The 12,500-nt window shown below is 41.6% G+C and overlaps 1 protein-coding gene across 1 annotated transcript in view; it reads right to left on the bottom strand.

Annotated features, from left to right (window-relative positions):
* LOC308670888 (TBC1 domain family member 1-like) overlaps positions 1-12,500 on the bottom strand; it is a 76,766-nt gene that overhangs the window by 1,837 nt on the left and 62,429 nt on the right. Inside the window, 8 exon segments of the mRNA XM_081332687.1 lie at positions 1-239; positions 1,260-1,430; positions 3,100-3,269; positions 4,140-4,299; positions 5,270-5,329; positions 5,331-5,515; positions 10,198-10,356; positions 11,900-12,061. The exon segment at positions 1-239 is cut by the window's left edge and continues 1,837 nt beyond it. Of these exon segments, the coding sequence (XP_081188813.1) occupies positions 36-239; positions 1,260-1,430; positions 3,100-3,269; positions 4,140-4,299; positions 5,270-5,329; positions 5,331-5,515; positions 10,198-10,356; positions 11,900-12,061 (1,271 nt within the window). The 3' untranslated portion in view covers positions 1-35.

Here is a 12,500-nt window from a genome sequence, read left to right as displayed (position 1 = left end):
TTTTTCTTCCTCCTCCTACGTTGAGCCTTAAATGCTCAGTCAGCGCTGTTTCTACGCCCCTGCTCGGAGGGGAGTTTTTCCCCACTGGGGTTTTCCGGCGGCGTGTGGAATTCCTGTAGAGTTTCTAACAATGCTTTCCTCTCCCGTTCCAGACTGAGGACGGTTTGCTTCAATTTGCCTTCGTTGTTAAGCAGAGCCTCCACCATCCCTTCTAGGTTTTGGATCTTCCCATTAGCCACCTTGAAAGAATAAGCAGGAAACAAGGATATTGATGAGAGCGGAAGAATATACCGCAGCGGTAACCCTCGTCAACTTTTAGCTGTCAGCCCCGATGGACGTGGTCAATGACCACAAGGTTGTGGTTGACCGCTAAACAGATTTCCACCCACGTCACAGGGAACCACACCTGACTGAGGGAGGGGCTGGCGCTTACGTGCAGAGTGAAGATGGAATTAAAAATACAATTTTAGAGGGCCTTTCTAACGGGCGTGCCTAAATTCCATTCAGATTTGGGATTTCTACCTTGTTCCAGAACAAATGAATGGGTTGGGCTTCCTGTTGCAGTACCTTGTCTACAGGATAGAAGTAAATGGGAATCTCTAAGGAACCGATCTTTAACGTCCTTCTCAAGTCATGAAGATGGTTTATGTATTAATGTAATTTATACAGCCGGCCATCTCATAAACACGTGGCTGTACACTCATTATCGTTAACAAATATTAGAAATGTTTAAAAACCGTAAAAACAAAATCTAAAACGATCATCTGGAACTGCGGGATGGGTGGCAATAAATTTGACAATCATCATGAAAACAAGGCTAATAGACAAGATTAGTATTAATAGACAGTATTAATTCTTGGCGCTCTCTCGGCTGGCTTGTTTTCTTGCAGATGTTTCATTACCCAACTAAATGACATCATCAGTGTTAGAAAGGAGTGGTTATTTTTTTTTCCCTGCTTATACACTGGTGGCTCGAGGCGTATAAAACCCTTAAATCTTAAATCAGGAGCATCATTTTGAATGTTTTGTCTGTGAAATCTTATGGCAATCCCATAAGATTTGTTCAATTTATTTTTTTGACAAAGGGAAATGTATTCATTGTTAATTGCATCCTGCAGAAATAAATACAGAGTATTTATTTATTTATTTATTTTAATTCCATTTATATCCCGCCCTTCTCCGAAGACTCAGGGCGGCTTACAAGCTTAGCAGTAAGCAGTATCTTGTTTAACACATAATGCATAAAGTGCAGTCCATACCTGCAGCTCCTCAAGGAGATCAAAGTTTTGCTTCCGTAAACTACTGTTGGCTTTCTCCAATTTATCCATCCTTTGATTATCATTGAGAGAGGAATCTATTAATTCGTCCTGAAGCACATGGTATTCCACCTCATAAGCTTGGAGCTGTTTGGAAATATCCATCTCAAATGCCTGCCACGGGAAGGGAAAAATAAACAGCAAAACCACATTGATTGGTCTCATAAAAAAAGCAAGCCAACATTTAGCATTTTTAAGGATCAAAGGGAAAAAAAAAGAAATAAGCATTTGGTCTGCATGGTAAGAGCTCTTAGCTCCTAGCAAGCGATGTTAATTCTAATCATGAAAAAAAAATCCATTTATTTTCAATAACCCATATTGGTAAGCAATGACTTAGTTAATTGCAGAGCAGAACTTCCATTATTCGTGTTATCTAACTCGCCAGGTTCATTTTAATTAGGCTGTTATGGAATGGAAGATAATGGACAGAAAGCAAAATAAGGTCCTAAGGGAGAACAGGAAAAGATGTGGATGCTTTAAAGATGATAATAATAATAATAATAATAATAATAATAATAATAATAATAATAATAATAATAATAATAATAATAATAATAATAATAATAATAATAACAATAACAACAACAACAACAACAACAATTATAATAATAACAATAATAATAACAACAATAATAATAATTGTGGGACTTCTGAATATAGACAGATCATCATTTGGAACACAACACGCCAGATATTGCAGTCATAGAGAACTGAAGCGTACAGTTGATTGATATCGCTGTACCAGGAGATGCCAGAGTCGAAGAAAAAGAACTGGGAAAAATTATGAAATACCGCGACCTGGCCATCGAAACTGCGCGATTATGGATGAAATGTGTAACAGTGATACCCATTGTCATCGGGGCACTGGGAACTATGTCCAAAAACTTTGCAAAACACGTGAAGAAATTGCAGCTTCCTGCAATAACTCCAGCAAAGGTACAAAAAACTGCGCTACTCGGAACATCTTACATTTTATGGAGATACCTGGTTGATACCTAGGATGCTGGCAGCAGCCCGTGTCAACCATCAGTGCCAGTTAGTCTGAGTGTTCAGTTTCATGTTTTATGAATAAAAGTTTAATAATAATAACAACAACAATAACAACAACAATAATAATAATAGTTGGAAGGGACCTTGGAGGTCATCTAGTCCAACCCCCTGCTCAGGAAAGAGTTGAAGACTCTTTGTGCCCAAGTGTGCTAAAGCAGCAGCTTGCTTTCAGATCCGAAGCACTGCAAATCGGAAAGAAGACTGCTTATCCTGTAGCTGTACTGTTGACACACTGATTTAAATCCATTTTTTTAAAAAAAAATGACAAAAAGTTAAAAGAGGACTGGCTTTTACTCTTTGATATATCCTGTGATACATCTCCCTATAGTTTTTACTCTTCCACAATGATTTTGCACTAAAGAAGACTAGGCCGTTCTGTGTTACATTTGCTCTCTCTCTCTTTTTTTTTTTTAACGCGCACAAAATATTGCACTGTGTTTCTTAGGATACTCAAGACTAATTTCTGCAGATGGGAGGATCCCATCCAAGCATCCAAAGCTTTACTCCGTGCCAAGTAAAACAGGAAGAAGCAGTCAAGAAATAGAGCCTCCCTATTACATAAGACATCTTAAAACAGATCTGGCTATTGTTTGGAAATACGTTAATTCTGCATAAGGAAATTCCAACATCTTAACAGCCCAAATAAGCTGCAGTTCGGCTGGTATAAATTACACAAGGAAGTTGTTCTCAATTTTGCAGCTTTTACTTTCCCTGGCAATACTCCATGTCATACCTGGTTAATGGTTTTTTCCATCTGTACCAAGCCTAGACTGGGAAGAATACTTTTAATGAAGTCAACAATTGTTTCCAGGTTTTCATGCTGCAGAATCAAAGGCTTATGGCTTCCCAAGAGACTCAGAGCCACTTTAAATATAACTTCTGATCCTTGGAGAAACATCATGTCTGGAGAAGAGAGGAGAAACGTTAGGAAGAAAGTTTGAAGAGGACGGTTCTGTGCGTTTACCTGAAGTTTCTGCTCATGTATTCTTCAGTGAAAGCTACAACTGGACAACCTGGGACCTGTTGGGTCCTTGTTCCAGAGATATTTCTTTACCAAAACAGAGACACAGGATGACCACAGCTGAGCCCAAAAGCAGTGGAGCGGGAACAACTTTGCGTTTCCAACAGGCTTCTCCAATGACTTTCCTCGTAGGAAACTGCTAGGTAGCGTTGGAAATGACCATCGCAGGAGCGTAGTGTGGTGGCACACTGTGACTGCGATGCGGCAGCGCTGAAGTGGTCACAGCTTTGCCAAATTTAAACCCCATAGGAGTTGTGGGTCTCAGATTTTGGATGCATTCTGTCAGTTAGCCCATTTGAGGTTTGGGGATTCAAAAATTGTTGGCCTAAGACAGAGGTCCCCAACCTTTGGGGCACCAGGGACTGGTTCTGTGGAGAGAGGTTTTTCCACGGACCGTAGGGGGCGTGGTTTTGTGTGCTGCCTGCATCCCGCGGATGGGGCTTTGCTTTTTTGTGCGGACCGGTTGCTGGAATGCCGTGGCCCGGTACCGGTCCACGGACCAGGGGTTGGGGATGCCTGATCTAAATCATTATGTTTGTTAACTGCTCTTTGGTGGAATATCAGGTCTCAATAAGTTTACGCCCCTATAACATCACCAGCAGGATTTTCTTGTCCCCTCTCACCCCTTTCTCCTTTTGCCTTCATTTTTTCCCCCCAACATCAGGGACGTTCCCAACAATCCCCTTCCCCTTCTCATTAGGTGGTCCAAATATTCCAAGCTTCAAACGTCCTCAGGAATTCGGATGACTTACCAAACACCCGGGCGACAAATCCCAGGGGGAACTGAGAAGCAAACATGGTCAGAAACCAAGGGGCAGCGTAAAGGCTGGGACTGATCTCATTGGCTTCGAAGTGGTTGTAAAGATCTTTGTGGTAGTCGTGAAGCAGTCGAGAAAGCTGATACATCTGGATCTGCGAAGCACATTTTTAAAAAAGAGAACAAAATATACAGTGGAAACAGAGTTAGGACAATTTACGCTGTAATTGTCAGGGGGTGGAGTGATGGCGGTGTTTATGCAGTCAGGATGTGCGGCGATTCGGGTCAAAAGTGGAAAAGTTGCTTTGGAAGAGATATGGGGACAAGTGCTACCACATTTCCCCCCAAATAAGACCCAACCAGAAAATAAGCCCTAGCATGATTTTCCAGGATGTTCATAATATAAGCCCCCACTCCAAAATAAGCCCCAGTTAAGATTGTCAGCCAGACGGACACATTTAGTACCGTATTTTCCTAAATATAAGATCTAACCGGAAAATAAGCCCTAATGCATCTTTTGGAGCAAAAATTAATATGAGAGCCGGTCTTATATTAATTTTATCTTCTTAAAGCAGCCACACCTATTCTATTCTATTCTATTCTATTCTATTCTATTCTATTCTATTCTATTCTATTCTATTCTATTCTATTCTATTCTATTCTATTAAATTCTATTCTATTCTATTCTATTCTATTCTATTCTATTCTATTCTATTCTATTCTATTCTATTCTATTCTATTCTATTCTATTCTATTCTATTCTATCCTCTATTCTATTCTATTCTATTCTATTCTATTCTATTCTATTCTATTCTATTCTATTCTATTCTATTCTATTCTTATTTCTATTCTACTCTACTCTACTATATTATATTCTTATTCTACATCTATTCCATTCCATTCCATTCCATTCTATATTCTATTCTATTCTATTCTATTCTATTCTATTCTATTCTATTCTATTCTATTCTATTCTATTCTATTCTATTCTATTCTATTCTATTGATATTGATGATATTCTATTCTATTAATATTGATATTCTATTCTATTGATGTTCTCGTAGAAATGGAATACAGAGTTCACCTATTGATGCAAAACTAAATGAACGTAATGAATCTTCTGACCTGTAGAATCGTCATGTCGGGTCGATATTGCTTCCTAAGGCCCATATCGAACATCAGGAAACTTACAGCATCTTGAAGCTTCTTCTTCGCTCATGTGCAGCAACAACACCCCTGCCACAAAACTTAGGCCTTGGCAATAGCCTACTTCCTGATCCAGGAGGGAATACGCCTTCAAGATATTGTAGAGAGAGAGCTGTCCAGCTCCAAGCTGGGCTGAGAAGTAGGGATGTGTCGGGAAAGTGCGTCCTATGGGAAGAGGGAAAAAGAGAAGGCCATACTGTCATACAAACACTTTCCAAATATTAAAAGACAAAACAAAAACACAATTCATAGAATAGAATAGAATAGAATAGAATAGAATAGAATAGAATAGAATAGAATAGAATAGAATAGAATAGAATAGAATAGAATAGAATAGAATAGAATAGAATAGAATAGAATAGAATAGAATAGAATAGAAACCCCTTCATGGATTACTGCCTTGTCGTGGCGAAGGGGCTTGCGTAATTCAATGAAGCTATGAGCTATGCCGTGCAGGGCCACCCCAAGACGGACAGGTCATAGCAGAGAGTTCTGACAAAACGTGATCCACTGGAGAAGGAAATGGCAAACCACTCCAGTATCTTTGTCATGAAAACCCTATGGACAGTACCAAAAGGCAAAACGATATGACGCTGGAAGATGAGCCCCTCAGGTCGGAAGGTGTCCAATATGCTACTGGGGAAGAGCAGAGGGCTAGTACTAGTAGCGCCAGAAAGAATGAAGCGACTGGGCCAAAGCCGAAAGGACGCTCAGCTGTGGATATGTCTGGTGGTGAAAGGAAAGTCCGATGCTGTAAAGATTTTTTCTCCATAGGAACCTGGAATGTAAGATCCATGAATCAAGGAAAACTGGACGTGGTCAAACAAGAGATGACAAGACTGAACATTGACATCTTAGGTATCAGCGAACTAAAATGGACAGGAATGGGTGAATTTAATTCAGATGACCATCAGGTATACTACTGTGGGCAAGAATCCTTCAGAAGAAATGGAGTAGCCTTCATAGTCAATAAAAGAGTAGGAAAAGCAATACTGGGATACAATCCTCAAAATGACAGAATGATCTCAGTTCGAATCCAAGGCAAACCATTCAATATCACAGTAGTCCAGGTCTATGCCCCAACCACCAGTGCTGAAGAGGATGAAATTGACCAGTTCTATGAAGCACTACAGCACCTTATAGAACTAACACCAAAAAATGATGTTCTTATCATCATGGGGGATTGGAATGCTAAAGTAGGAAGCCAAAAGATAACTGGAATAACAGGCAAGTTTGGCCTTGGAGTGCAAAATGAAGCAGGGCACAGGCTGATAGAATTCTGTCAAGAGAATACAATGGTCATAGCAAACACTCTTTTCCAACAACCCAAGAGACGGCTCTACACATGGACATCACCAGATGGTCAACACAGAAATCAGATTGACTATATGCTCTGCAGCCAAAGATGGAGAAGCTCTATACAGTCAGTAAAAACAAGACCAGGAGCTGACTGTGGCTCAGACCATGAGCTTCTCCTTGCAAAGTTTAGGCTTAAACTGAAGAAAGTAGGGAAAAGCACTAGGCCACTCAGGTATGAATTAAATCATATCCCTGTTGAATATACAGTAGAGGTGACAAATAGATTTAAGGAATTAGATCTGATAGACAGAGTGCCTGAAGAACTATGGACAGAGGTTCGCGACATTGTACAACAGGTAGCAACCAAAACCATCCCAAAGAAAAAGAAATGCAAGAAAGCAAAATGGCTGTCTGAGGAAGCTTTGCAAATAGCTGAGGAAAGGAGGGAAGCGAAAGGCAAGGGAGAAAAAGAAAGATACACCCAATTGAATGCAGAATTCCAGAGAATAGCTAGAAGAGATAAGAATGCCTTCTTAAATGAACAGTGCAAAGAAATAGAAGAAAATAACAGAATAGGGAGGACCAGAGATCTTTTCAAGAAAATTGGAGAAATGAAGGGAACGTTTAATGCAAAAATGGGCATGATAAAGGACCAAAATGGCAGGGACCTAACAGAGGCAGAAGAGATTAAGAAGAGGTGGCAAAATTACACAGAAGAACTATACAAGAATGAGCTTAACGTCCCTGATAATCACAATGAGGTGGTCACTGACCTCGAGCCAGACATCCTAGAATGTGAAGTGAAGTGGGCCTTAGAAAAGCTGAGCAACAACAAAGCTAGTGGAAGTGACAGTATTCCAGCTGAGCTATTCAAAATCTTAAAAGACAATGCAGTAAAAGTGCTACACTCAATTTGCCAGCAAATTTGGAAAACTCAACAATGGCCACAGGATTGGAAAAGATCAGTTTACATTCCAATTCCAAAGAAAGGCAGTGCCAAAGAATGTTCAAACTATCGCACCATTGCACTCATTTCTCATGCTAGTAAAGTCATGCTTAAAATCCTACAAGCTAGACTTCAGCAGTATGTGGATCGAGAACTACCAGAAGTGCAGGCAGGATTTCGAAGAGGCAGAGGAACTAGAGATCAAATTGCCAACATACGCTGGATCATGGAGAAAGCTAGGGAGTTCCAGAAAAACATCTACTTCTGCTTCATTGACTATGCTAAAGCCTTTGATTGTGTGGATCATAACAAACTGTGGCAAGTTCTTAAAGAGATGGGAGTACCAGACCATCTTATTTGTCTCTTGAGAAACCTATATGCGGGTCAAGAAGCAACAGTGAGAACTGGACACGGAACCACTGATTGGTTCAAAATTGGGAAAGGAGTCCGGCAAGGCTGTATACTGTCGCCCTGCCTATTTAACTTATATGCAGAGCACATCATGAGAAAGGCAGGGCTAGATGAATCAAAAGTTGGAATTAAGATTGCCGGAAGAAATATCAACAACCTAAGATACGCAGATGATACCACTCTAATGGCAGAAAGTGAAGAAGAACTAAAGAGCCTCTTGTTGCAGGTGAAGAAGGAGAGTGCAAAACTTGGGTTGAAACTTAACATTAAGAAAACCAAGATCATGGCATCTGGCCCTCTCAATTCCTGGCAAATAGATGGGGAAGAAATGGAGGTAGTGACAGATTTTATTTTCCTGGGCTCCAAGATCACTGCAGATGGGGACTGTAGCCAAGAAATTAAAAGACGCTTGCTCCTGGGGAGGAAAGCCATGGCAAATCTAGACAGCACACTAAAAAGCAGAGACATCACCCTGTCAACAAAAGTGCGTATAGTCAAGGCTATGGTCTTCCCAGTTGCAACGTATGGCAGTGAAAGTTGGACCATAAGAAAGGCTGAGCGCCAAAGAATTGAGGCCTTTGAACTGTGGTGCTGGAGAAGACTCCTGCGAGTCCCTTGGACCGCAAGGCGATCAAACCGGTCAGTCCTAGAGGAGATCAATCCTGACTGCTCTTTAGAAGGCCAGATCCTGAAGCTAAAACTCAAGTACTTTGGCCACCTAATGAGAAGGAAGGACTCACTGGAGAAGAGCCTAATGCTGGGAAAGATCGAGGGCAATAGAAGAAGGGGACGACAGAGAATGAGGTGGCTGGATGGAGTCACTGAAGCAGTAGGCGTGAGCTTAAATGGACTCCAGAAGATGGTAGAGGACAGGAAGGCCTGGAGGAATGTTGTCCATAGGGTCGCAATGGGTCGGACACGACTTCGCAGCTAACAACAACAACAAGAATAGAATAGAATAGAATAGAATAGAATAGAATAGAAGAATAGAAAATAGAATAGAATAGAATGGAATAGAATAATGGAATGAAGAATAGAATAGAATAGAATAGAATAGAATAGAATAGAATAGAATAGAATAGAATAGAATAGAATAGAATAGAATAGAATAGAATAGAATAGAATAGAATAGAATGGAATGGAATGGAATGGAATGGAATGGAATGGAATGGAACGGAATAGGATAGGATAGAATAGAGAATAGAGCCAATCAGATCACAGTAGCATTCAGTAGGATCCAGTTATTGGTGTCATGTATTGAAGCCGAGAGGAAGGACATTTGTCAGTGTGTTATGTGATCTCTATCAAGTTGGTTGGGTTTTTTTGGTGTTCTTTCATTTACTGAGCCTGTAAAACCTAATAAAATTAAAGTAATGGTGCAAAGAGTTGACTGGTTGCCCAGAAAGCCATGTAAAACAGTATTATTAAGTGAACAAGGCTGCAGTTATAAAGAAATTAGAAGAAAAATGGGTGGAAACTTTAACCAAAGGGGGCATTTCCCAAAAGATTTCCACAATTTTGGCCACCACTGAATTGTCCATCCTCTGAATATGTCCATCCTCTGAATTTTGATCACGTGACCATGGGGATACCGCAACGGCCGTAAGCGTGAAAACCCATAAGAAGTTACTTTTTCTGGGAACTTCAAATAGCAAATGAAGGATTTTTTAAGTGAAGGACCATCCATGGAAGATTTTAAGTGCTGAAGGCCCACAAGGACACTTCTTCAATATATACCGTAGGCTAAGGTAAAGGTAAAGGTTCCCCCGCACATGCGTGCTAGTCGTTTCCGACTCTAGGGGCCGGTGCTCATCTCCGTTTCAAAGCCGAAGAGCCAGCGCTTGTCCGAGGATGTCTCCGTGGTCATGTGGTCGGCATGACTAGACGCCAAGGCGCACGGAACGCTGTTACCTTCCCACCGTAGTGGTCCCTGTTTTTCTACTTGCATTTTTTACGTGCTTTCGAACTGCTAGGTTGGCAGAAGCTGGGACGAGTAACAGGCACTCACTCTGCTACGCGGCACTCGGGATTCGACCAGCCAAACTGCCGACCTTCTGATCGACAAGCTCAGCGCCCTAACCCACTGAGCCACCGCGTCCCGTAGGCTAGTCATAGGTAAAACATGACCCTTCTTTGACAAATGCATAAGGTTCCAAGTTTAATATCAGACTTGGCTGGCGGGCAGACTTACCTAAATCAATCAGAATTGCGTGCTGCTGGGAAGTCAGCTGTTTCAAGAGTTCCTTGTAAGGGGTGTCCTTGGGATGCTGCTTGTTTGGAAATGGATGCTTGAGTTGGTGCAGCTCTGCCAAAAATTTCCATATCTCTCCCCGTTGCTGCCGAGGAACTCCTTTGCAAAAGATTTGTAAGAGCCAAAAAAAAAAAAAAAGAACGGCAGGGAATGAGACTAGGTGCCAACACACACACAACACACACACACTACGGTACTCAGTATTTACAAGCTCCCCGCTTTAAAAAAAGAAATCCTTGCCTGCAATAGGGATGTCCTTCCAGAAGGACTTTGAAATGCGGCTAGTATAAGCTCGTCCATCTTGGAGAGGAGGTAAAGCCATCAGCAAGGAGCAAAAGGAGAAGAATATTGCTCTTGCGCTCTCTGAGCTGGGCGGCTTTCTCGCAGATCTTTCATTACCCAACTAGGGAACTTCATCAGTGCTAGAAGGGAGGGGGGTCTGCAGAGAGGAGGAGGAAGAGGAGGAGGAGGAGGACTGTGGGGTCCTTGGTCTATCTGAGCTTGGTTGTTTTCTTGCAGACATTTCACTACCCAACTAGGGAACATCTTCAGTGCTAGAAGGGAGGGGGGTTTGCAGAGAGCAGGAGGAGGAGGAGGAGGAAGAGGAGAATTGTGGGATCCTTGGTGCTCTCTGAGCTTGGTGATTTTCTTGCAGACATTTCACTACCCAACTAGGGAACATCTTCAGTGCTAGAAGGGAGGGGGGTCTGCAGAGAGGAGGAAGAGGAGGAGGAGGACTGTGGGGTCCTTGGTCTATCTGAGCTTGGTTGTTTTCTTGCAGATGTGTCATTAGCCAACTAAGGAACATCATTAGTGCTAGAAGGGAGGGGGGTTTGCAGAGAGGAGGAGGAGGAGGAAGAGGAGGAGGAGAATTGTGGGACCCTTGGTGCTCTCTGAGCTTGGTGATTTTCTTGCACACATTTCACTACCCAACTAGGGAACATCATCAGTACTAGAATGTGATCTTTGTTTGTTCACATGCGGCTTGCCCTGTCAAGAGTTGATAGGAGTCTTCTTGGTGGTTCCTAGATTAGGTTGTCGTTTATTGCTTGTCTGGGTTGGTAGTTGCTTGATTGGGGTATTGCTTACTTCTTGGTTGTGGGTCTAGCATTAATCTTAGTGTTAATCTCTGTTTAATTGGGTACTGATTAGCATTGAGGCGGCGTTTTGGTCTTTCTGTTTTATTTTGGGGGGATGGTGTTTGAGTTGCCTCTTTTGAATGGTTAGTAGATGTTGTTTATCTCTGTGTGCCTCTATGTGCCAGATAAACAGAGATTAACACCAAGATTAACACTAGAAGTAAACAATACCCCAATCAAGGAACTATCAACTCCGACTAACAAGCTAGAAAAAGATCTATACATTGAGAGTTAGAGCAAAGTATTGAATCTACAGGAAACTTCCCCCCCACCTTGAAAATGCCTCTTTAAATTGTTCTGGCCGATAACTAACATCATCACTCTTAACTTTATTCCAGTATTATTATCATTAAAAGTTCAAAACACGGCACACGATGTAATCTATTCGACGTCCTACTATATTCTTGTAAACGATTCCTGCATCCGTTTTAAAAAAAAAAGATAATAATGCACTTTCCAAAGTGCCAACATATCTGCATCCCTCAGGAATTAGACTCACTCACCTTTCTCAACGGCCGTGTGTATTTTGTCCATGTCAAATGTCATCTTGGATCTTCCTGGCGTGTTCAGCATTTTATCCCAGACTGACATTACTTCTTTGAGGCACGGGGTGATTTCTTCGTAATCAAGCTTCAGACGCTTATTGAGTAGATCGTTTTCAGAAGCTAGAGGAGGGGGGGGAAGTGAACGGGTTAAAAAGCCAGGCGCGTTCGCAAAAGGCCGCTAACTAATTTTCCGCAAGACGGCAAGAGCCCTTAGGCTTATATACCGCCTCACGGTGCTTTACAGCCCTCTCTTAAGCGGTTTATGGAATCAGCCTTTTGCCCCCAATAACCTGGGTCCTCATTTTACTGACCTTGGAAGGACAGAAGGCTGAGTCAAACTTGAGCCGGTCCAGATCGAACTGCTGGCAGTCAGCAGACTTAGCCTGCAATACTGCATTGTATATAATTATCTATCTATTCAGTCTAATCATCACTGTCTATCTATCTATCTATCTATCTGTCTGTCTGTCTGTCTGTCTGTCTGTCTGTCTATCTATCTATCTATCTATCTATCTATCTATCTATCTCTGTCTATCTGTTCTATCTAATCATATCCATG

This window comes from Vipera berus (assembly GCF_964194415.1).
Source record: "Vipera berus genome assembly, chromosome: 7".
Classification (NCBI taxonomy): Eukaryota; Metazoa; Chordata; class Lepidosauria; order Squamata; family Viperidae; genus Vipera; species Vipera berus.
Note: the sequence above shows the minus strand (reverse complement) of the source record. Positions and strands in the feature narration are given on the sequence as shown.